Consider the following 25925-nt stretch of genomic DNA (forward strand, 5'->3'; position numbering starts at 1 on the left):
GTGGAGAGCTTTGTAGGATGCTCAGTTGGCTGGATAGCTGTTTTACAATGCAGAGTGATACCAACTGCATAGGTTCAATTCCTGAACCCTCTGAGATTACCATGAAGGACACTCCTTCTCAACTTCCCCCCTTTCCTGAGGCGTGGTTACTGTCAGGTTAAACCACCATAAGTTGTCTCTCCCTAATGAGAGAGCAGTCCTATGGTCTGGTAAGACTATGGTGATTTTGGTTTTAGGAGGACATAGTCCCAGGTCTCTTTAGCAGGTAAACAAGAAAGAAAGCTGCATGAATTGCACAATTGGCAGATTTTATAAACATAGCTTCCTAGTGAAACAATAACAACAAACAGCAATTACAGTGGAACCGCTCAATGTGCTTTAAATAATAGTGTTTCAATGTTAGAAATGGGAAACTGAAAGGGGAAGTTTCTCTAATTTAGCTTGACCCATAAAACCAAATGTAGTTGCTTGGAAGCTTGAATGGCGTTTATTCATTCTTATACAGGAATAAAGAAATGGGTTTCCCAGGGCAGTTACAAAACTTTGATTTTATTCTCTTTTCACATGGGTGTTACATTACTTGAATGTACAAATCACCTATAATACATGTGATCCCATTTCATCCAATCATGGTTAAATTCTATCTATGATATTTGAATAATAAAATTAACATTAGGACATGTATACAGGAAGCAGGTCAGGGGATGGGGCAAAGTAAATTGACTGCCAACTGCTACACCTTTAATTTTGTTTTAATGGGAACATAATCTTTACTTATAATAGCCTAATGCATTTTTTTTAAATTTTCCAATCAACCTGTTCAGAGAATTTATCACACACCTCTGCAGCAGGTGGGACTTATCATAGAATCCCTACAGTATGGAAGCAGGCCATTCGGCCCATCGAGTCCACACAACCCCTCTGAGGAGCATCCCACCCACACCCCTACTCTATCCCTGCAACCCTGCACTTTCCCATCGCTAATCCACCTAGCCTCACATCCCTGAACACTATTTAGAGCAATTTAGCATGGCTAATCCACCTAATCTGCACATCTTTGAACTGTGGGAGGAAAACCACGCAGACACAGGGAGAACATGCAAACTCCACACAGACATCACCTGAGGCTAGAATGGAACCCAGGTCCCTGGCGCTGTGAGGCAGCAGCGCTAACCACTGAGCCACCATGCTGCCCTAGGCCTCCTGGTCCAAGGAGAGGGGCAGTACCATTGCGCTACAGGAGCCCTTCCAATCTGTTTATTGCCCCAGTAGAATGACTTAATATCTTAGGATGGCACATCTACCTTCTTTCTCATGGCAAAGGTGCCATTTGTTCTGGGCCTAACTCTAGGGCATGACCATATGTTCTAACCCTTTCTCCACTGTTTGTATCCTGTTTGTTCTGCCAATGTCTGACTTTATGCAACCTTCAAATGCTGGATGAATTCAACTATTTTTCCTCAGCTATGTTACTTGCTCCAAATGCTATACTAAGATTTATTAAACTTTCATTTTAACCGATTTTTTCCCTTTTCAGAAACCTTCACATGAATCCTAACCCTATACCCTTTAAGCAAATCCCAATTACATTCTCACGGATGTGGTAGGGGCCTGGGAATAGTCGGGTACAAGTAATTCAGAGTTCTACGCTAATGGTCTGTATACATAGTTTCAAATTCCAGCATGACAGCTGGATAGAATTTAGTAAATTGAGAAATAAAAACTCGTCTCACAAGTGATGACCATGAAACCATGGTCCAAAAAAAACTCTTTTGGTTCACTATTGTCCTTGAGGAATGAAAATCTGCCACTATTATTTGCTGGGCTCTATATGTGACTCCATACCCTCAGCAAGATGGTTGATTCTTAACTGTGTCATGACCAATCCGTGGGTCAAGGCTTCCCAATTTGTTACAATCCCAGACAGGATACCCCAAATTGTCAGTTCCCAGATAAGGAGGGATGAAGGGACTGTACTTCTTTATTCATCTACTCGCTCACCACAAGGTTAATTTGAAAAGGATCTCTTTCCTTGAGGATAATTACTCCAAAATCAATTGAATTTATTTTTCAAACTGAGCCATTTAACCAGGTTTCCTTGAGTTAATAAAAGTGAATTTATTAGTTACTAAACATGATAAATGAATAACAACACACACAGGTATTAGGAATTAGTAGTGAGTTAAAAAAGATAAATGTTTTTACAATATATTATCAGTCTCTCAGCCATTAATGAAGGGTAGATATTAGGATGTTGCAGCCATTACATTAGATTGTACCAGCGGCATTGATGTTGGTGGTTCAGCAGTCAATTTAGATATTCTTGGCTGTGCAGGTTGATTTAAATTCTTTTGCCCTGGTTCTTTTTCAATGGTGGATGGCTGGCATTGATGGGTTAACTCTGTTTCTCAATCCACAGATGCTGCCAGCCCTGCTGAGTTCCTCCAGCACCTTCTCATTTCATTTTGTACTATAACACCACTAAACTTCAACAGCCATGCCCTACTTTTCTCACTGAGTACACCTTGGGGATTGCCTGCTAGGACAGTAGGGGATACCAGCAAGCAGCTAATCACATCTCACCAGTGTTCCCAAACCAAAGTGTCACATGGAGCCATGTGAGGAGATACCAGGGCCAGTGACCAAAGAGAAACTATCTTTACCTTTGTTACCTGTAGTACAGGGGTGTATAATGGGTATACCCAGGTTGCAACCGTCACAGCATACTAATCACACACTAGCATATTAGGCCGCTAATACATACAGACCAGGGGTGCAGTCAACTTTTAACCCTGCTTTTTCTGTACATCCCTGGAATGGTAAAATACAAACATGACTGCAGGAGATGACTTCCTGGTGAGTGGTACAATGGGTAGTCAACCTCTTGTTATCTCTGCCTTTACGGTCTTTCTGTTTGGAGTTTTCCAATTTTCCCCCTCAGATATGATCAATATTACAGGTACCAGCTCGGGCTACATTATGACATAAAGCCTTCCTGTTTTTTCCTTACTAACACTAATCCATTCACCAGACCTGGTTCCAGTTCCATTCCACAAAATGGGATTAGAATAGCTAAGTGCTTGTTTATGACCCACACAGACTTAATAGGCTGAAGGGCCTTTATCGGTGCTGTGGACCTCTGTGACAGTCTGGTCAGGGTGGTACTGTTCATCTGTCAGGTTCTGTAGTGCATTGTCTTCTATTACTTTCCAAACTAGCTGGTCTACGTTGGTAGCATTGTGGCCAGTAGTTCAAAGCAATCCATGTGTCAATACTCATGCTTCAAACTATGTTGATCATGGTTCACTTCTGGGATCCACCTTGATCTCCCTTTGAAGCAAACAAATCAGCTGTTAAATGGTTTTATTAGTGACCTATGTTTCTTCCTTTGTCCACCCCTACACTCACTCACACGTCCTTGCTTAACTGAGATATTGATCTTCTAGTATACTTTAAATACTACAACATCTTTTGGTAGCCCTGCTGCCTCTATGAGATTCCTAATTTTTTCTTCATGTTGTATGCGATCTCCCATTGATAGTAAGTATATCCTCACCTGCTTCAGACAACAATGAAATAATGCACTACCCCACATACCTACTACTCGTGTACATGTTGTAACTACCAAAGTTTAGAACTTTAAAAATGACGAGAGCTTCAACCACAGTTAGGCTAATATATTTTAGTTTTAAAGTTGCACTGGAAGTGACTCTTACCCAGTAAGTGAAATCTTTAAAGCTAGTTTATTTCCCTTGGTCCTGTAGTCTGCAGGATTTTGGATTAATTGTCAGGTGTCTCCAAAAGGGGTGGCACAGTGGCTCAAAGGTTAGCGCTGCTGCCTCACAATGCCAGGGACCCGGGTTCAATTTCAGCCTCAGGCGATTTTGTGTGTGTGGAGTTTGCATGTTTTCCCCATGTCTGTGTGGATTTCCTCCAGGTGCTCCAGTTTCCTCCCACAATCCAAAGATGTGCAGGCTAGGTGGATTGGCCATGCTAAATTGCCAATAGGGTCCAGGGATGTGCAGGCTAAATGGATTAGTCATAGGAAATGTAGGGTTACAGGAATAGTGGGTCTGGGTGGGATGCTCTCAAGTATCACGCACACTAAAATATATTCACATACACTCAGAGAAAAGAATAGCATGTGCATTTAAAGATAGGAAGAATTTTTTTTCCCCCCCAACTCTCATCCATTTAATAGTACTTCAATCAAAGACACTTCACAAACCTTAATATTTACCATTCAACATCTTCTGACCATAGAGACCAAACACAACAGGTTTGTTTCTGTTTTAAGTAGCATTCCAGACCACTGTGGTGGTTGCAAAATAATTCCTAATAAGCATTCCCGCACTTCTGACTGGGTTTGTCTTTTTTAACTGGTCTGGTATTGTTTCGATTATTTTTCTCCGCTAATTGGATATGGGCGTTGCTGGCTGGGTCAGCATTTCTTGTCCATTGCTAGTTGCCCTTGAGAAGGTGGTGGCAAGCTGCCTTGAACCACTGCAGTCTATATGCTATGGGTTGATCCATAGTGACCTTAGGGAAGGAATTCCAGTATTTTGACCCAGTGACAGTGAAGGAACTGTGATATATTTCCAAATCAGGGTGGTGAGTGGCTTGGAGGTGAACTTGTACGTGGTGGTGTTCCCATGTGACTATTGCCCTTGTCCTTCTCAACGGAAGTGGTCGTGGGTTTGGAAACTGCTAAGGATCTTTGGTGAATTTCAGCAATGCGTCATGTAGCTGGTATACACTGCTGAGGTCGTGGACGGAGTGGATGCTTGTGGATTTGGTGTCAATCAAACAGGCTGCTTTGTCCTGGATGGTGTCAAGTCTCTTGAGTATTGTTAAAGCTGTAATTATCCAGGCAAGTGGGGAGTATTCCATCACACACCTGAGCTGTGCCTTGTATGTGGTGATCAGGCTTTGGGGAATCAGGTGGTAAGTTACTTGGTGCAGGATTTCTAACCTCTGAAATTTATAGTACCAAGAGTGTCTCAGCTATACAGGGAAAGCAAACGAAGAATGAAAGGGCAATAGTGATAGAAGGTTCCACAGTCAGTGGATCACAAAGGTATTTCTGTGGCAGTAAACATGACTCCAGCGTGTCTTGTTGCTTCCTTGGTGCAAGGTCAATAATGTTATGGAGCGACTGCAGGACATCCTTCAGGAGGAGGGGAACTAGCAAACAGTAGTGGTCCACCTTGGTATCAATGTCACAGATAGGAAGGGGGATGAAATCCTGAAAGGAAATTTAAGGGAGTTAGAATGCAAATTAAAAGCAGGACTACAACAGCAGTAATCTCGGAATTACTCCCAGTACTACATGCTAGCAAACATAAGGACAGGAGGATTGATCAATTGAACACATGGTTAAAGAACTGATTTGGAGCAAGAGCATCAAATTTCTGATGCACTGCAACCATTCTTGGGCAGATGGGACCTATATACGTGACATTTTTAAAGAACTGGATCTGATTTCCTTGTAGGGAGATTTACTAGTGGTAGTGGGGTTGGTTTAAATAAGCTTGTCAAGGGGATGAGGACCCAAATGACAACCCAAATTGAAAGCAAGTAAAGTTGGTAACCGAGTAGAAAAGCTGCTAAGGAGAAACAAAGCCAAGTATCGAGTATGCCTCAAATGTGGAATGATGTCAAAAAGACAAAGTTAAGTGCACTATAGCTAAATGCACACTTTGGCAAAAGAAGATGATTTGAAGGCACAAATAGAGATAAATATTTATGCTATAATTGCCTTTACAGAAAAATGGCTTCATGGCGACCAGAAGTAGGAGCTCAATGTTAACATCTACCCAACAATGTGGAAAATTGCCAGGCATATCCTGCACAAAAAACAGGAAAACGCAATGCCACCAATTACCTCTCCATCATTCTACTCTTCATCATCAGTACAGTAATGGAAAGTGTAGTTAACAATGCTATCAACAGCATTTGCTTCACAATAACCTGCTCACTGGCGCCCTGTTTGGGCTTTGCCAAGGGCATGCAGCTCCGGTCATTACATTGGTTCAAAATGGAGAAGAGCTGAATTGCAGAGGTGAGGGGAGAGTAACTCCCCTTAACATCAAGGCTACATTTGACCTACTGTGGCATAAAGAGCATGGGCAAAACTGGAGCCAATGGAAATCAGGGGTAAACCTCTCTGCGGGTTGGAATCATTCCTAGCACAAAGGAAGATGGTTGTTGTTTTTGGAGGCCAGTCAACTCACCTCATCTTAGCAGGAGTTCCTCAGCATAGTCTCCAAGGCCCAACTATCTTCAGCTGCTTCATCAATGACCTTCCCTCCAAGTTCAGAAGCGGAAATGCTTTCTGATGATTGCACAATGTTCAGCATCAATCGTGACTCCTCAGATACTGAAGTTGTCCATGTTCAATTGCAGCGAGACCTGCACAACATCCAGGTTTGAGAAGCAACATGGCAAGTAACATTCATGCCACACAAATGGCAATGACCATCTCCAAGAAGAGATTCTAACCATTGTCTCTTGCCATTACTGAAACCCCCGTTATCAACAGCCTGGGGGAGGGTTACCATTAACCAGAAACTGAACTGGACTTGCACATAAATACAACAACAGATAAGAAGCTAGGAATTCTGCAGCATGCAACTCACTTTCTGACTCACCAAAGCCTGTCCACTATCTATGAGGCACAAGTCAGGAATGTTATAACAATAAAGAGACCGTGGTTACAAGGAGATCAAAGCTGGGGACAAAATATTCAGAGGTAGGTGACTTTTTGAAAGGATAGGCAGGAAGGAAAGAGTGGTGGGGTAGGATTATTGGTATTGGACGGAATAAGTATGATAGCAATAAATGATCTTTGATTAGAAGATGTAGAAACCATATGGGTGGATGCAAGAAATAAAACTGGAAAGGAAACTCTGGTAGAAGTTGCGTATAGGTCTCCAAACAGTAGCTATGTAATAATACAGGGAAGAAGTCAGGACTGAGGGCATTTAACAAACACAGTACATTAATCATGAGTGATTTTAATCTTCTTGTAGGTTAGCATAGTCAGACTGGTGGAAAAAGCCATGAGGAAGAATTCATATAAAATGTATTTGGGACAGTTTCCGAGCACAAAACGTGGTGGATCCAATCAGGGATTAAGCTATTTTGGATCCAGTGATGGATAATGGGGCAGGTTTAATAAATTATGTCAGTTTCCCTCTAGGAAACAGTGACTATGACAAGGTAGAATTTAGAACTCGGCTTGAGGGGGACAAACCTGGGTCAGAAATAACTATGTTTGGCTTAACTAAGGGTATTTACAAAAGATTCAGGATACAACTGGCTGCAGTGGACTGAAAAAGGAGTTTAGCAGCAGACATGAGGATCAATAGCAGACCAGTTCACAACAAAGACATACTCCAGAGAAGAACAGGATTCTAAGAAGGGGATAAGCCAATCATGGACAACCACAAAATTAAGGATAGCATCAGATTAAATTAAAAACAAACATCGGGTGTGGCAAAGGGTAGCAGTAAGCCAGAAAACTGGGGAAGTTCTTCAAAACCAAAAAAGGGAAAATAAACTGAGGATAAACTCGCAATATCAAGACAAACTGCAAGAGCCTCTTTAAATATACATAAAGGAAGAGAAAAACCAAGTGAAGCCTTAGAGAATGAGACTGGGGAAATAATAATGGAGAACCAACGAATGACAGGAGTTAAATAAACATCTTGCATTAGTCTTCACAGTAGAAGACAGTAAGAACATTCCAAAAGTACTAAATAAATGTGCAAAAGGAGTAGAGGAAATAAACACAATAACTATCACTAGGAACTAAATACCATAACTGCACCGGACTTGATAGGATGCATCCCACTATATTGAACAAAGTTACTAATAGGGATAGAGGATGCATTGGTAGTAACCTTCCAGGAATGCACCAAAGGCTCGCCAGACTTGTTCCCAGGATGGCAGAATGATTCTAAGACGACAATTTGGGCAAACTGGGCCTGTATTCTCTGAAGTCTTGTAGAATAAAAAGTAATCTCATTGAAACTTACAAAATACTTAAAAGGGATAGATGTAGGTAAACGGAACCAGGGACACAATTTAAAAATTAGGGGAATGCCATTTAAGGCCAAGGTGTTTTTGCTTTTTTAACTTGGACTTGTGAATCTTTAGAATTCTCTATCCGAGAGGGCTGTGGAAACTGAGTCTTCAAGTTTGTTTAGGTATTGATAATTAATAGCAGAAAGAATTATGGGGATAATGTGAATAAAACACAATGAAATGTTCAATCAGGCAGGATCATAAATAGCAGAGCATCACATGAAGGTGTTCAATAATGTGGATCAGTTAAAATAGGTGTATTTGAAAGTGGCATATAGTGTACAGTATATAATTATTAAATTTAAATACATGCTTTTAATCTATAGTACTACTAAACAAATATATAAATTAATTACAATTGGTTCACTAGTTGTTATGTACAAAGATTACTTATACTTTACAAAAATCAATGGCTTTTATAAGACCAATAACTTTCACATTAAGTACAGTTATGTTGGGTTAAGAAAACAGAAACTATACAACACAATGGAATATCAATTTTATTGAAAAGTTCATTTTTTATTTCGTGTAAGTCTAAAATGTTGAAGATTTTTAAATTGAACATTTAGATACTGAAATACCATCAATTATCCGAATGTTTAGTACTAAATTGAATTCATAACTAATGCAGCTGATTCTTTAAAAAAAGCTGAAGTATCAAGGCTTTTAGGTCCACATTCTTATTAGCTTTACTCATTTATATAACAAAATTAGTAAGAAAGTCCAATGAAGTGTATAAAGTTAACACTGTAGATGGTCATCATACTGAGCATCACTAGTCAGGTTCAATAAATCAACATTGTGCCAAGTTATAAAGAAGCAATTGTCTAAACTAAAATGGTCTGCAATTTAATAGTTCAACTCTTCGTTAAGAATCATTCAGGATATTCAAGATAAAACTGGACAGAATTTTGATACTAAAGGAATTAAAAGGTATAGGGAAGGTGGCGACAAGACAGAGATTGCCCATGCAATGAATGAATGGCAGAGTTGGTTTAAAGCTCCAATTAGCCTTCAACAGCATCTATTTATGTTCTTGGAACCAGTTAAAGGGTATATTCACCACATAGCGGCAATATAGTTTAAAATACTTCAAATAAAATACTAAAATTGGAACACCATAGAATCATTCATATTTAACAACAGGATAAACATTTCAGTATTTAGCTTCATTACCAAGATCTCGATTTAGCACATTAATGATAATTAGCCAAGTTAAAGAAAACATTCAAAAACTATCAACCTCGAACAGCACCACATAAAGTCTACCAAGTTCACATCCCATAACAGAAAACAAACAAGAAAATATCGTGTTTCCATAACTCCTACAATATTGTTCTGACAAAGAATCGATCTAAAACCTTAATTATTCAGTGTTTATTGTGTGACTCAGGTGTTGCTGTAAATAACCTGTAAATGTTGTAAATTGGCTTTTGCAATTCAAGATTCAAATTCACATTAAATCTTATACATGTTTATTCGGAAATATTACTCAACAAAGGCAGCTGTGTTTAGGGTCAAGGATTCTGGGATTTGATAAATATAACCAATAACATGAGGATTTTGTAATAATAATCCTACATGAAGTTTTCAATATGGAAATGGCAATTGGAAGTGCAAGACAGCCTACATCTGCACCCCACCACAGAAGCTAATTATTCTGCTCATGATACATCAACAGAACACAACAACTGTGCTTCTTTCAATTCTCCATCAAATGCTCACAAATTAGAGAAACGACTTAAAACATCCCTGGCCCAAAGCTAGTGGTTACTTACACAGAAAATGTATTTCTTTAAAAATGCCAAGAAAGTCAGAAAAAGAAGTACAAAGCTGAGTTACAATGCAGAATACAATGCAGGAAGCCATGCACTTTCCCCATTTGGATGGAAGATATAAAACTATCACAAATCCATTTTAACCACTGTAACTAGCCTGGTCTTAGGAGAAACTACATGTCCTTGACTACCACAAAAGCTTGGAGAATCAGCAATGAAGGAAAGAGAGAAGGGGAATATTAAAGAAGTTCTTAAAGGATTTTAAGTATTAATGCTGCCAACTATAGTTACTCCTCATAATAAATCAGTCATTTCCAATTGCCTTCACTCTATTCCACTAAAATTAAAACACAGTGAAAAATTATTTGGTTAGCAAATGTGCCATCTAGTTAAGTCATTTTTAATTAATTGCAACATTTAGAATAGGTTCTGGACCACATATAACATTCCAGAAGAAACTTACGTAAAACCTGCTCTCCACACAATGACAATCCATATTCAGGTTACTTTTCAAACATTCATGCATTTTTTTTAATAAGAAAAGCTAGATTTCTAATGCAAGGAAACAGAATTAAGCTGCAATTTTATACGCAAATTAGTTTTTAAAAATACGGTCATCATATTTGTTTGTGGAAGCTTGTTGTGTGCAAACTGGCTGCCACAATTCTGTACTTTACAATACTGACTATGTTTCATAACAACCTAACTAACTGTAAAGCACTTTGTAATATCAAATGTTGTAACTAGTCCTGTATTAACGCAAGTAATTCTGTTACCCAATAACGAAACCGGTTTTATTTTCACATCGTTGCATATCAGCTTTTATTACAAGTGTGACAAGTCTCTAATTTGCTGACACCATAGCAAATTGCCTTAGTGTCAAATATCTGTTGATTCTCACAAATTGAAACGAGAAACGGTTCGTACATATTTCTCAGCAGAATTAAGAAAAAAGAAAGCCGAGTTGCCATTCTCGCTTTTTAATAACCTTTAGAAAATATAATTGAAGAGAATTCCTGTGCAATAGAACCAGATGCTATTCTCTTTTTCATCTACACAGTTCTTACATCAATCATGCCAATATTTTACAGAAAATGAAACTGGATGAACACAATATTTTAGAAATAAAAATAAAACATCACCAGTTTTCAAAAGTAAACAAATGTTTCTTTTCATCAGAACAGAGGGAACTATCTTAAGCAATTTTCTGTTTCTGTCCACAGATGCTGTCTTTTGAGCTTTTCCAGCATTTTTTGTTCTCATTTCAGATTTCTAACACAGTATTTTGCTTTTGTCTAGTTTTTTTTTTGATGCAATAAACAGTAATTTCCCAGTGTCTCATTGATCAGCAAATTAGAATGCCATTTTGGTTACAAATGTGAAGCTCTCACCTGTGGAAAATTCTCCAAGATGAAGTGATGCAGCATGGCAGTAGTAAAAACGACCTGATCCTCTGTCATTACCTTCCTGTGATCAACCAGGCATTCCTCACAAAAGCAAGGGATAGAAGATCGAGGGTCATCATCAGAAAGGGACAGCTCCTACCAAATAATAAACTTTTAATAAAAGTCAGATGCTTAAATCTCAGTCACTAGCAACCTATGCTTTGTTTTAATTCTGCACTCTACTCAGCCAAATAATCTGCGCATTAGGGAGAAACTTTTTCTTTAAAACAAAACAGCTCCACGACTCTCCAGCAATTAGTTCAAAGCAATAATGGTAGAGGCCAGGGGGCAATTTCGATAATTATCCTCTCGATCACAGCTATTTCCTGTTTAACAGGAGAACATGAAAATTAAACAGAAAGCACAAGTCAGTTCTCAATAACCACAAACTTCTTATTAGACAGGGTAAAATGTGTGGAGGTTATACAAGAAACAAAACCTAGAACTATTGTAAGTGATGCATACTGTAATAGTACACAACAGAAATAAAACCAGAATCAAATCATGATGTACACAACAGCTCAGACACCAGATCTGTCCTCAGCAAGGATCTAGATGAAGAGACATAAACTTGAAATGTCAATTTAACATTTATAAAGAATAGATGCTGCCTGATCTACTGAATGAACACAAAATGTTCTGTTTTTACTTCAATTTCCAGTATCTGCAGCACGTTTTCCTTGTTTTAAACACAGCGTTCATATTCAATCTAAGCGTATAAAATTAAAACTTGCACGTAGCTCACTGTCAACTACAATGATGGAGGAAACAGTTGTAAAAGTGATATCGCCTTGCCAAAGTTAATTTCCTTTTCATCATTACTTTTTTAGTTCATCCAAATTAAAAGAGAAGGGCTGATCGTAACCCATTAGGTGACTGTAGTCATTTGGATGCCAGAAAAGAACTGGATTTACTAGCAATGACATTTTGTTTGCATAAAACGTGGTGAACATTTTGCTGACTCCTGGAACTTTCACGTCCTTTTGATGGAAAACAGTTTTCTTCTGCTGGAGGAAAACACTGTAAGTGACAGCTGTGTAAGTGTCAGTTTTTGCATCGTGATATAGGTGGACCACATAACCTTTGGTGAGGAGGTGTAATACCATCGGACTTAAAAAAGTAAAGAATCCCATTATGCCGCAGAAAGCCATTTGTAATGCAGGACTCTGAACTGCCAGACCAGAATGGAGGAGAACATAAGGCATCATACACAAACTGAAAACGCTGGTGGAGTAGGAGAAGAATTTCACCCCTATAAATAGAAAGATAATTGACACAAGAAAAAAAGAGTTAATTTCATTATCAGCTTTAAAATTTAGAAATAATGCTAAAATTTTAAAAAATTTAATTTTTTACCAAGTACTACTCTGGCCAAGTTTCCACTGTAAATCAACCGTCCTTCCAAGTTGTTGCCATCTGAGCAAAAGTGGCGAATAGGTTGACCGAGTGCAAAGTAAATCTGCACACACAAGAAAAGTGCTTGTAGTATTTGTACAAAACTGGATAATTGGATTTGGTAATAAACGAATTTCAATAAAGGAAGTCAGATATTATAAGTATGAGCACGTCACCAGCTTCATTGCTGTTTCTCATTTTGCAGAGAAACATATTTTTATTTGTCTTTTGTTTCTTGGGACATGGGAATTACTGTAAGATCAGCATCAATTCTCCATCCTGATATGTCCTTGAACTGCATTGTTTGTTAGGCCATATCAGAGAGCTGTTAAGAGTCAATCACATTGCTGTGGGTCTGAAGTAACATAATTGGACAAAAGTAGAGCAGATTTTCCTCTCTAAAGGACACGAGTGAGCTAGATTGGCTTTTATGACAATCAATCGATAATCAATTTCGGATTGATTAAATGAATTCAAATTCCACTGGCCACTATGGTGGGCTTTCAATCTGTCTCTAGCGCAGGTTTTAGATTGGGTTTTGGGATTACTAAACCAGCGACATTAGGACGACATCAGCATCTTCCCTCAAGGGAATAGTTTTCTTTGTTAAAGACATACCTCTCCCCATCAGCAAGTATTTTCAGTTTCAACAAGTAGTAATATATTCATTTTCTGCATAGTAGATCTTATGGCCTCAATCTTTGAGCAAAATGTCTATGCCCCCTTTCAGCTCCTGCAGTAGCACTAATTTTGAGAAATGTCTAATCCCAGTCTCTCCTGCTCTGTATCAAAATTTTTTTAAGCACTAGGAACATTTTAAGAGTCTTACTAGAGGCACCAATACAGTTTAGAAAAAAATTTCCACTTAAGAAGTATTTAAAGGATATTGAAATATGTCAGTACGCATCTTCTGCAATTTCAGCTAGCATCACTTGTACAGATGCTGATAACATAGGAGGTCTGCAAGAACATGAAAAACAGGAGAAATTAAAGTGACAAGAGGGATTCAAATTTTTGGCAAAGATCTGTAGCTGGGGTTGTGGGTGACGTTGTTGACTTGTTGAAGCCGAGCTGGCTTATTCTCGTTCAGACATTTCATCACCATCTTAGGTGATATCATCAGTGGAGCCTCCGATGAAGCGGTATTATTCTATTCTGCTTGGAATTTATACTGCTTGGTGCGTTATGGGGAGTAGTGTCATTTCCGGTTTCGATCTGTATGGGTTTGTAAATGGGGTCCAATTCTGTGAATTTGTTGATTGCATTACGGGTGGAGAACCATGCCTCTAGGAATTCCCGTGCGTGTCTATGTTTGGCTTGGGCTACTACGCTCACCTTGTCCCAGTTAAACTGAAGGCCTTCGTTGTCTGAGTGTACCGATATTAAGGAGATGACGAACTCTCCTTAATATCGGTACGCTCAGACAACGAAGGCCTTCAGTTTAACTGGGACAAGGTGAGCGTAGTAGCCCAAGCCAAACATAGACACGCACGGGAATTCCTAGAGGCATGCTTCTCCACCCGTAATGCAATCAACAAATACACAGAATTGGACCCCATTTACAAACCCATACAGATCAAAATCGGAAATGACACTACTCACCATAACGCACCAAGCAGTATAAATTACAAGCGGAGTAGAATAACACTGCTGCATCAGAGGCTCCACAGATGATTTCACCTAGCATGGTGATGAAACGTCTGAACGAGAACAAGCCAGCTCGGTGAGCAAGTCAACAACCTGACAAGAGGGATGGTGTGAATCACTACTTGTACTCTTCCATAGCTAACTTAAACTTAATGGTCACTACTATTCCCTAAATATTTCCTTCTGACTTTTTATCCTTTTGACATAACTCCATAAAATCAGATCCAGCAATGTCTCCATCCTCAGTGGTCTAGACATAGCAATGTAGAAAATTATCCCAAATACACTCTAGAAACTCATGCCCCTCACTCTATTATTGGCCAGTATATAGTGGAATAAATAAAGTCATCCATTCTATAATACTTGTAACGATCAGTAATTTGTTAGTGAATTTGTTCTTGTCTATCTATTCTACCAGCTGGTGGTCTATTGACATCCAAAAATGTAATGGCAGCTCAGTTGTCTCCAAGCTCTAAACAAACAGATTCTCCTTGATCTCTTGAACATCCAGTCACAACAGCATTATAACATGTTGCAAAATAAATTTTGTTAACCTTCCCTTTCTCCATTCCCTATCTTTCCGATAGAAGATCCAGGAATATATTTATTACCCATGTATGCCTCTGCTGTGCTAGGACTCTATTATCACAATGCAATATTCCACCTTTGGATACCTATGAAATTCCAATAGGTATACATAGGTTAGATGCAGGAAGGATGTTCCTGATCGTGGGGGAGTCCAGAAGTGGGATTCATAGTTTAAGGATAAGGGGTAAAGGTTTTAGGACTTGGGATTATGTACAGCATGCTTGCCTTCGTCAGTCAAGGCATCAAGTATAATAGTAGCAAGCCATGTTCCAGCTGAACAAGGCTACGTTTGGAGCATTGTGTGCAGTCCAGTCGCCACAATATAGGAGGAACGTGGAGGCTTTGGAGAGGGTGCAAAAGAAGTTTACCAGGATGTTGCCTGGACCGGATTCTGTTAGCTATAAAGCAAGCTGGATGGTTTTCACAAGAGCATAGGAGCCTGAGGGCGATGTGATAGAAGTATATAAATTGGGAGAGGCCTGGATAGTCAGTCCTTTTCCCAGGGTGGAAATATCAAATACTACAGGGCATAGGTTTAGAGTGAGAAGGGGAAAATTTAAAGAGGCTGGGCAAGGCAAGTGTTTTTTTTCCCCCAGGGGATCGCGGGTCTGACAGGTATGAGGAGAGATTGACTAGGTTGGGATTGTTTTCGCTAGAGTTCAGACAAATGAGGGGGTGATCTCAGAGACTTATAAAATTTTAACAGGACTGGACAAGGTAGAAGCAGGGAGGATGCTCCCAATGGTGGGTGTGTCCAGAACTAGGGGTCACAGTATGCCCACTCAGGGTAGACAATTTAGGACAGAGAGGAGGAGACATTTCTTCACCCAAAGGATTGTGAGCCTGTGGAATTCATCGCCACAGGAAGTCGTTGATGCCAAAACATTGAATGTATTCAAGAGGCGACTAGATACAGCACGTGGGGCAAATGGGATCAAAGCTTATGGGGAGAAAGCAGGATTAGGCTATTGAGTTGGACAATCACCCATGATTGTGAAGAATGGCGGAGCAGGCTCGAAGAGCCATACTGCCTCCTCCTGCTCCTATCTTCTACGTTTCTACGCAAACACAGAGAGTGGTTGATGCCTGAAATGCAGTCAGGTGAGGTGGTAGAAGCAGATGCAATAACAACACTTAAGAGGCGTTTAGACAGGCACATGAACAAGCAGGGCTCAGACAGATACAGATCACCGGCAGGCAGATGGGATTTGTTTAGAACGGCATCACGGTCAGTGCAGATACAGTAGGCTGAAGGGCCTGTTCCTGTACTGTAATGTTCTAGGTTAAATTTCTTCACCCATTAGAGTGGTGAGCCTGTGGAATTTATTGCCACAGAAAGCGACTGAGGTCAAAACACTGTTTACAAGAAAGAGGTAGATATAGCACGTGGCTAAAGGAATCAAGGGAAGGGAATACAGGGATACGGATCCTGTACGCAAAGGTCAAAATGTGGTGGCACGGGATAGGACGGCCGAAGGTCCAGTTCTTCTGCTGTACTGGACTTTGCTCAAAGGATGCGGGGACATGTGAATCAAGGGGCACAGGGTGAGGGTGAGGGGGAGAAGCTAGATCAAGGGATGATTGGGGGAGGGGGGCGAAGTGAAGGGATATGGGGAGAGCGGGATTAAGGTGCTGAGCTGGATGATCATACTGAATAGCGGAGCTGCCTCGAGGAGTCGAATAGCCTACTCCTGCCCCTTTCTTCTATGTTTCCTTCCTTGGGGCTCGGAGTCGCTGCCGACCAGATGGCTGTTGTGAAGCAGAACATAGAACATAGAACATAGAACATTACAGCGCAGTACAGGCCCTTCGGCCCTCGATGTTGCGCCGACCTATGAAACCAATCTGAAGCCCATCTAACCTAAACTATTCCATTATCATCCATATGTTTATCCAATGACCATTTAAATGCCCTTAAAGTGGGCGAGTCTACTATTTTTGCAGGCAGGGCATTCCACGCCCTTACTACTCTCTGAGTAAAGAACCTACCTCTGACATCTGTCCTATATCTATCACCCCTCAATTTAAAGCTATGTCCCCTCGTGCTAGCCATCACCATCCGAGGAAAAAGGCTCCCACTGTCCACCCTATCTAATCCTCTGATCATCTTGTATGTCTCTATCAAGTCACCTCTTAACCTTCTTCTCTCTAACGAAAACAGCCTCAAGACCCTCAGCCTTTCCTCATAAGACCTTCCCTCCATACCAGGCAACATCCTGGTAAATCTCCTCTGCACCCTTTCCAATGCTTCCACATCTTTCCTATAACGCGGCGACCAGAACTGTACGCAATACTCCAAGTGCGGCCGCACCAGAGTTTTGTACAGCTGCAACATGACCTCATGGCTCCGAAACTCAATCCCTCTACCAATAAAACCTAACATACTGTATGCCTTCTTAACAACGCTATCAACCTCGGTGGCAACTTTCAGTGATCTATGCACATGGACACCGAGATCTTTCTGCTCATCCACACTACCAAGAATCTTACCATTAGCCCAGTACTCTGTATTCCTGTTACTCATTCCAAAGTGAATCACCTCACACTTTTCCGCATTAAACTCCATTTGCCACCTCTCAGCCCAGCTCTGCAGCTTATCTATGTCCCTCTGTAACCTGCAACATCCTTCCGCACTATCCACAACTCCACCGACTTTGGTGTCATCCGCAAATTTACTAACCCATCCTTCTACGCCCTCATCCAGGTCATTTATAAAAATGACAAACAGCAGTGGCCCCAAAACAGATCCTTGCGGTACACCACTAGTAACTGAACTCCAGGATGAACATTTCCCATCAACCACCACCCTCTGTCTTCTTACAGCTAGCCAATTTCTGATCCAAACCACTAAATCACCCTCAATCCCATGCCTCCGTATTTTCTGCAATAGCCTACCATGGGGAACCTTATCAAACACTTTACTGAAATCCATATACACCACATCAACCTCTTTACCCTCATCCACCTGTTTGGTCACCTTCTCGAAGAACTCAAAAAGGTTTGTGAGGCACGACCTCCCCTTCACAAAACCGTGTTGACTATCCCTAATCAAGTTATTCCTTTCTAGATGATTATAAATCCTATCTCTTATAGTCCTTTCCAACACTTCACCCACAACCGAAGTAAGGCTCACTGGTCTATAATTACCAGGGTTGTCTCTACTCCCCTTCTTGAACAAGTGAACAACATTTGCTATCCTCCAGTCTTCTGGCACTAGTCCTGTAGACAGATGGTGGCTATGTTACAATCATACCGAGTGACCCCTCCGGCGATACTCGCGATACTCACTCACTCACTCATTCACTGACTGACTGACTGACTGACTGACTAACTCTACCTGTGGGCTTTTGCAACTATCGATAAGCCAGGGCCCTCCGGGGCCATGCCGCCGCTGGGTATCGGACAACTGAAACGTGGGGCAGTGAACCCTGAGGCCGGAGAAAGGCCGTGCAGCTGCACACAGATCTGTCACCCTCAATCGACCCAGTGAGACTGAGCGACTCCTCGACATAAGCATCACCAACGCCGCCGCCATCTTCAAACCCGCCGACTGCACTTCCCAACAAAGTCAGACACCATTGGCCGCTGTCAGCCACCAATCAGCAAGGTGCTTACTACAGGAGCCCCTCCCCCCCCAAACTAACGCGTACAGGAGGAGCTCATGAAGGTGATGGAGTTGTTCTGAAAAGGTTCATCAATGAAGGTAGAGCTAAGCCCCCTCCCCACTTCAGATGTCAACCATTGGTGGAACCGAAAGTTTTTATGTTTTAAGCTCAAGGACAATCAATGGTGGGCAGCAGGTGTTGGTTTTAATGTCGTTCCCACGAAAGGACAAAGGAAAAGTTGGGACAACACTGGAAAGCTGACAGGAGTGAGAATGTCAGTGTATACCCTGGTCACAAGTAGGAGTTAAGGTTATAGACTACATCTCACTGAACTGAGTTCTGAAGAAGGATAAACAAAAAACAGACATGTTTCGGAAGGACTCAGTGTTAGCTCTGTTTTTTTTCTCTCCACAGATGCTGCCAGACCTGCTGAGTTTCTCCAGCAATTTTTTTTGTGTTTCACATCACCAACATTCACAGTTCTGATTTAGAGTATTGTTGGCTATCTAACTTTCAATTTTATTACTTATATAAGGAATCATCTCCAGTTTACACCTTAGCCTAAATCGCCAGTCCCCAGCTAATGGAATATTTTCATTACCCTTGCTCACTCTGCTCCACTGTGCCCAAGGGGATTGCTTTTAAATTGTTCTTTCCACAGATGCTGTCAGATCTACAGAATATTTCCAGCATTTTCAATTTTTATTTCAGATTTCTGGCATCCACAGTATTTTGCTTTTGGTATAATGTTTAATTTGCTGCCACTTCTTCTCCAGAAATACTTACCTTCAATAAATTCTGTTTGTCTCGCAGATGAGACCTCCATTTGTCTCCTTTACTTTATCTTCATTGCTTTCTCATTTCTTTCCTTGATAAAGTAGCAACCAACTCGCTTTCACATCTCCTTTCTTGGTAACCACCTCCAACTCTAGCTTATTCCACATTTGATTCCAACTGAAGTTCCATCTTAGTAAAAACCGAGAGAACTGCAGATACTGTAAATCAGGAACAAAAACAGAAGTTGCTGGAAAAGCCCAGCAGGTCTGGCAGCATCTGTGAAGAAAGAAAAATCAGTTAACGTTTCGGGTCCGTGACCCCTCCTCAGTTCTCTGATTTTTTTTCTTCACACATGCTGCCAGACCTGCTGTGTTTTTCTAGCAACTTCTGTTTTTGTTCCTGAAATTCCATCTTGTTTGGAATCCACCCATGAATACGGTAAAATCCAATATTTATCTCAACATATCCTGAAATTGCCATGTATTGTCACTTATACGGTTTCATACAATCTCTGTGTCCAGTAACACAGATTCACTGTATCTCAAATCTGATGTGTTCCACAGTTTCATTCCATCCATTGTTTTGAGCTCCAAGAACTCATGGATGCCAGTATCCCTCGAGATCATTCTTCCTTTCACTGGTGTCTTGAGACCATTCCTTCATCCAAGCTCACCTCTTGCATTATATTCACAATACCCTCTGATCTTTCTGTGCTGAATGATCTGTTCTTAGCAAAGTATCTGCTCCATCTCCTTCCACCCTACCCTCGGGCGACTGTCTGTGTGGAGTTTGCACATTCATTCCGTGTCTGCGTGGATTTCCTCTGGTTGCTCCGGTTTCCTCCCACAGTCCAAAGATGTGCAGGGTAAGTAGATTGGCCATGTTAAATTGCCCATAGTGTTCAGGGATGTGTAGATTAGGTGGGTTATAGGGAGGTGGGTCTGGGTAGGATGCTCCGTGTTTCGGTGTGAACTTGTTGGGCCAAAGGGCCTGTTTCCACACTAGGGATTCTATGATGATTAAAATTTATTAAGTTTTTGAGTTCCAGATGAGAGCAGAAACAGTAATAGACATACTGCCAAAGGGATAGAGGAAGGGGACCTGAGTAGGACTTCATCAAAAAAAGCTTCGTATATCCTACTAAAAGCCAGATTAGCTAGGCCCCATGCAAGACCTCTTCATTAGAGAAAGTGAAATATGTTAAAGAAGTTATGCCATATGAGAACAGGTTTAGCCAGGCAGAGGAGGAAGGTGGTGGATGGGAAATGTTTGGTAAACTTGGAAAACCGGAAGTGGATATGTGTGGTGCATGGGGGTTTTTTGCTATTGAAGTTTAAGAGCTGTGCGGGGATGTGGCTCGACTTCGGGAATAGGCTGCCAGGAGGATCTCATATATTACACATCACAAATTATTCATGTGCTAAAAGGCTGAAATATGGGACCAACTGTGCCCCTGGCTGCAGTTAATCCAGACAACTGCCTCAAATATCTCATAAAATCAGGATAGTTGATCACCATGCTTCCGTTCAACGGAGAAGCATCTTAAGTCTGATCTGGTGGGGAAAGAAGTGTCACTAGTTTGAATGTCCATTGTGATGTGGAGGTGGTTAGCACTATGAAGCTGGAAGTTGTTAAAATGCTGTAGAGCATTGAGAAGAATCGAGGGTACAGGTGGGGAGAGACCTTAGTAGAGTCAAGGTAGAAAGAAATGAGTTCAGTGGAGCAGGAAACAGAATTAATCAGTGCTTCTGGAAGGACAGAGATAGTAAGAACTGCCAATGCTGGAGTCAGAGATAACACAGTGTCTGAGTCTTCAGAAATAAATAGAGGGAGGAGGGGTGGAGCTGGGGCTGAGGGATACCTTCCCCAGCCTCACCCCTCCTCTCTATTTATTTCTGAGCTCCCTTCCCCCTCCCCCATTTCTGAAGAACGGTCCCGACCCGAAATGTCAATTTTCCTACTCCTCTGCTGCTGCCTGGCCTTCTAGAAGGATAGTCTGGTTTGCAGATTTTGAAGAGGAGGTAGGTGGGCTGTTCTGAGATGAAGACTCAGGCATTATATTGTGGAGGGACAATCTCTGGAGGAGATCAAGAGCTAACAGTGCTGGAAACAATAGCTTGATATTTCATGGTGAGATCATGGTCCAGGTTTTGATAAAAGGAATCTTTGGAAAGTTGGTGCTCAGTCCCTGCAAGATTATTTACCAACTTGGTTGGAAGTTGGTAAATAATCAACAACAGCACACCCCTGTCATTCCAAGTTTGATAACACTAAGGGTTGGCCTTGAGGGAACGGAGTGTAACAAGTTCAGAGAGATAGGTTACAATGAGTAATGGGAGAAGAGATATTGTGACTGACTATGTCATGCTAGCTGTTCACTGTGAATAATCAGAGGGATTGACACCATTCTCTGTAATAAAGAGCATGAATCCAGATAACTTCTGCCCGCCCCATGCAAGTGTATACTTCATCTGCTCAAAGCTGAAGAGGAACTTGCAGTTGTTGAGCTGTTCTCATTTTCCTCGCTCACTTTAACATGCTACAATTCCTTAGTGTCTTTTACAAAACTTCAACAAATCTAAGCTATTTCTGCTCTCTCCTAAATGGGAAATATTGCAGCCAATTGTATAATGTTTATGAATACTGATCCATTCCCACATTCTCCCATTCCAGTCCTTTTTGAAAGCTGGAATAACGAAGGCTGTCTTGGGCCAGGCATATCAGAGCATTCATACCTTATTCTCAATCCTTCACCCTTTCTGATAGTCACTTGTGACATTTCCAAGATACAATTTTGACAATTGAGTGGAGTGATCTAGGTAGCTTTTTCAACAGTTTTGAGGTTCTGTTTACTCCCTCCACTACTTTTAGAGACTGAGGGTAATGGAAATGTGCAATTTGTCCTTAATCCCTGTAATTTCTTGTTAATCCAAAAAAATTAAATACGAAGTGGCCCATAATTACTATCCATCTGTAATGATAGTCCCCAGCTACAGTTCTCCTTACCCAATAATATCCTTTTTAAAGCAGTGTTGTTGCTACAGCTTGATATATTATCAGTAAACCTTAACATTCTATAGCATTCATTAAAACATAGAAAATAGGAACAGGATAGGACACTTCGGCCTTCAAGTCTGCTCCGCCTTTAAATATAACTGATCATCCAACACAGTACCCTGTTCCTGCTTTCGCCCCACACCTTTTGATCCCTTTAGCCCTAAGAACTATATCTATCTCTTGAAAATGTTAAATATGTTTGGCCTCAACTGCTATCTGTGGCGAAGAATCCCACAGACTCACCTTCTCTTCATCTCAGTCCTAAATGGCCTAGGCCGTGTCCTTAGACTGTGACCCCTTGTTCTGGACTTCCTAGTCATCAGGAACATCCTGCATTTACCCTGTATAGTCCTGTTAGACTTGTATAGATTTATATTAGATTCCCCTTCATTCTTATAAATTCCAGTGAATATAGTCCAAACTGATCCAGTCTCTATTCTTACATCAGTCATGTCAGTCTGGTATCCCTTGCCTCAGTCCTTTGTGGATAATTCTTAGAATTCAATTACTAATCTATTTTACTTTAACTCTATTCCTTGACCTTACCTGTGTGTTTAATTCTATTCTGATTGATTTAAAGTCATGTTCTGTGTGGAGTGTGTGACTGTGCCTTGATGATCTGAAAATGTTGTCCGGTTCAAGGGGCCACATTAGCATTTCATGTCATGTTGTTTGAAAATCAGTTTCATATTTCCAAGACCCATTCTTCAGTGCTTTTCACTATGCATTTCCACATGATAGTTACTTCACATAAAACAAATAACATTTGCACATGCATACTGGCATCTGAAAACCATGTCACATGTTATTGACTTTCAAGTGATCTTGTCACATGATCAGAAGGGATGTCTGCCTTGAGATCTTTATTTACCTCCCCCAGTGACCACAGTGTCAAATTTAGCTCTCAAGTTCATAGGCAAGGACACAAGTATCCCAAAGAGAAAGCTATCGATTTGATAATCACATCTATACCTTCTTGGTTTTTATTAGCATGTACATCAATGGGACATTAATACATAGATATTTGTTACAATCCCAGACCAGATCACCAAATTATACTATGATCTGTTTAGGGATCAGCAATATTCTATTTTCGTAGTAGCCAAAATATGAGATCCAGTGACTTACGAATAGAATAAAACCACAGGATACCATAGCTTTGAACAAAAATACAATATTTTTTGATACAAGTTAGAACAGTAGTACAATCTATAATACACATCTAACTTATTTCTAACACCCAGAGTTTGCATTCGGTAAATATGAGGGATATAGCGTAATTGAACACTCCATAATGCGGATCAAATAACAAATGTGATCAGGAAAAATCCTACAAAATTCTCAGCAACTGTTCCAGATGTTAATGACACAGTGAGTCATAACCTCAGTAATTTTCACAAATTCTTCATTTTTGCCAATCTGGTCTTGAAAATCCTCACAAGAGTCATTCTATTGTGGACCGCCTCAATGACTAACTATCACAGGAGCATATAGATGGATTGGTCAGATGGGCAGATCAGTGGCAGATGGAATTGAACTCTGAAAAATGTTTGGAAGAAGGAATAAGACATGAGAGTACTCAATGAATGGCAGGGTACAAGGAAGCTCAAAGGAACCAGGCAGTTTGAGAGGTAAAGGGGATCTGGGGGTGCTTGTCCACAGACCCCTGACGGCTGCAGGTCAGCTTAATAGAATATTTAAAAAGCATATGGGACATTTACTTGTATCAATCATGGCATTGATTATAGAGCACTGAGGTTATGTTAGAGCAGTAAGCAGAGTTGAAATTGACTCTCCTTGACATCAAGGAGCCATACCAAAACTAGAGTCAATAGAAATCAGGGAGAAAGCTCTCCATTGGGTTGGAATTATACATAACATAAAGTAAAATTGTTGTGATTGTGAAGGTCAGTCATCACCGTTCTGGGAACATCACTGCAGGAGTTCTTCAGGGTAGTGCCCTGGACCCAACTACCTTGGCCTCTTTCATCAGTGATTGTCTTTCTGTCATAAGGTCAGAAGTGGTGATGTTCACTGATTGCACAATGTTCAAACCATTCACAACTCCTAAGGTACTGAAGCAGTCAATGTCCAAATGCAACAAGGACCTGCATAATGTCCAAGCTTGGGCTGACAAGTTGCAAGTAGCGTTCGTGCCACAAAGGTGCCTGGCAATGACCATCATGAACAATAAGGAATCTGATCATCACCCTTTGACTTTCAACAGCATTATCACTGCTGAATACCCTACGATCAACATCTGGGGTGACCATTGCCCAGAAACTGAACTGGACCACACATCCAAATAGTGACTACAAGAACAGATCAGAGGCTAGGAATTCCACAGCAAGTAATTCAAACTCCTCAAAGTTTGTCCACTGTCTATAAGGCCCAAGTCAGGAGTGTTAAGAAATGATCCCTACTTCTCTGGATGAGTGCACTTCCAACAACACTCACAAAGCTTGACCTCATTCAGAACAAAACAATCCACTCGACTGGTACCATAGAAAGATTCCACTGATGCTCAGTAGCAACAGTGGGTAACAGCTGAAAGGTTCATTGCACAAATTTGCCATGGCACCTTGGATAGTACCTTGCATACCCTCAACCTTAAATACCTAGGTCAAGGGCAGCACGTGCATGGAAATACAGACGCCTGCAAAGCTCCTCACTGAGTCTCTTAGATATACTGACATGGAACTGGGTCAAAATGTTGGAACTCCATCCCTTACAGCATATGTGTGTAGCTACACCAAATAGACTGCAGCAGTTCAAGACAACTCACCATCACCTTCTCAGGTGCACTTAGGAATGAATAATAAATGCTGCTCATCCAGTGAGGCCCATATCCCTTGATTGACTTTTTTTTATAAACCTATAATGGATTAGTCGAGTAGACTTCACTTTCAGATTTCTTGATCACTTGCAGGCACTTGGGACTGCTGTCCCTTGTTCGGGCTACTTGTATTTCTCAGATTATGAATAAAATTAGTCCCTCCTTTTGAATCTGTCTCCACTCTGTTATAACAAACATGGTTTTGACTTGCATTCTTATACCCTAAACAATTGTTACTCCCCTCTATACCAAACTAATTGATTTTTGATTGGTTTTTGGTATCTTGAGTTAGGTACTATTCATAAAGAAGAAAGCTCTCACACATTCAGTCACCTTGTCAACTTATACTGGTTCTGACCAGTCAAAAACAGTTCATGCGGTTGCAAGTAAGCCAGGGTTATACAAGTTCACTTCATGGTGTTCAAACTGAGACAGATATGTATCAATACCACAGAACTGGAATATATTTATTCTTGTTTTAATGTGCAGTTACAGGATATGATTTCTCACACAGCTGCTGCATGTCACTAAATCCTTACTGTGCCTATAAAGAATCTTGCACCTCCTTTAGTTCTTGCTGCAGCCTGTACACTGCTTATTTCCCTGACCCTCCTCTCCAGCATGTGAAAGTACTTCATCTTCCCAACCTGCAGTGCAGCCTTTGAAGGTGCTGCGCCTCCCTGACCCCTCACTGCGGGTTGTGAAGGTG

General features: G+C 40.8%; 1 protein-coding gene across 4 annotated transcripts; it reads right to left on the reverse strand.

Moving 5' to 3' along the window:
• Positions 1–533: 533 nt before the first annotated feature.
• On the reverse strand, positions 534–18539 carry tmem70 (transmembrane protein 70). Of its 4 annotated transcripts, XR_007261926.1 has the most exons (6): positions 18279–18539; positions 12668–12770; positions 11258–12563; positions 6234–6411; positions 4241–5245; positions 534–3330 (listed from the first exon to the last, which is right to left on the reverse strand). XR_007261926.1 is itself a non-coding variant. In XM_020529474.2 (3 exons), the coding sequence occupies exons 1-3, from the start codon at positions 18474–18476 to the stop codon at positions 12130–12132; spliced, it is 735 nt and encodes a 244-aa protein (XP_020385063.1). In that variant the 5' UTR covers positions 18477–18539; the 3' UTR covers positions 8576–12129. The 4 variants fall into 4 exon arrangements, 1 of the variants encoding a protein (XP_020385063.1); XR_007261928.1 differs by lacking the exons at positions 534–3330; positions 6234–6411 and having other exon boundaries at positions 4031–5245; XR_007261927.1 differs by lacking the exons at positions 534–3330; positions 4241–5245 and having other exon boundaries at positions 6028–6411.
• Between the last annotated feature and the right edge of the window lie 7386 nt (positions 18540–25925).

This window comes from Rhincodon typus, chromosome 4 (assembly GCF_021869965.1).
Source record: "Rhincodon typus isolate 14 chromosome 4, sRhiTyp1.1, whole genome shotgun sequence".
In the NCBI taxonomy this organism is placed as follows: domain Eukaryota; kingdom Metazoa; phylum Chordata; class Chondrichthyes; order Orectolobiformes; family Rhincodontidae; genus Rhincodon; species Rhincodon typus.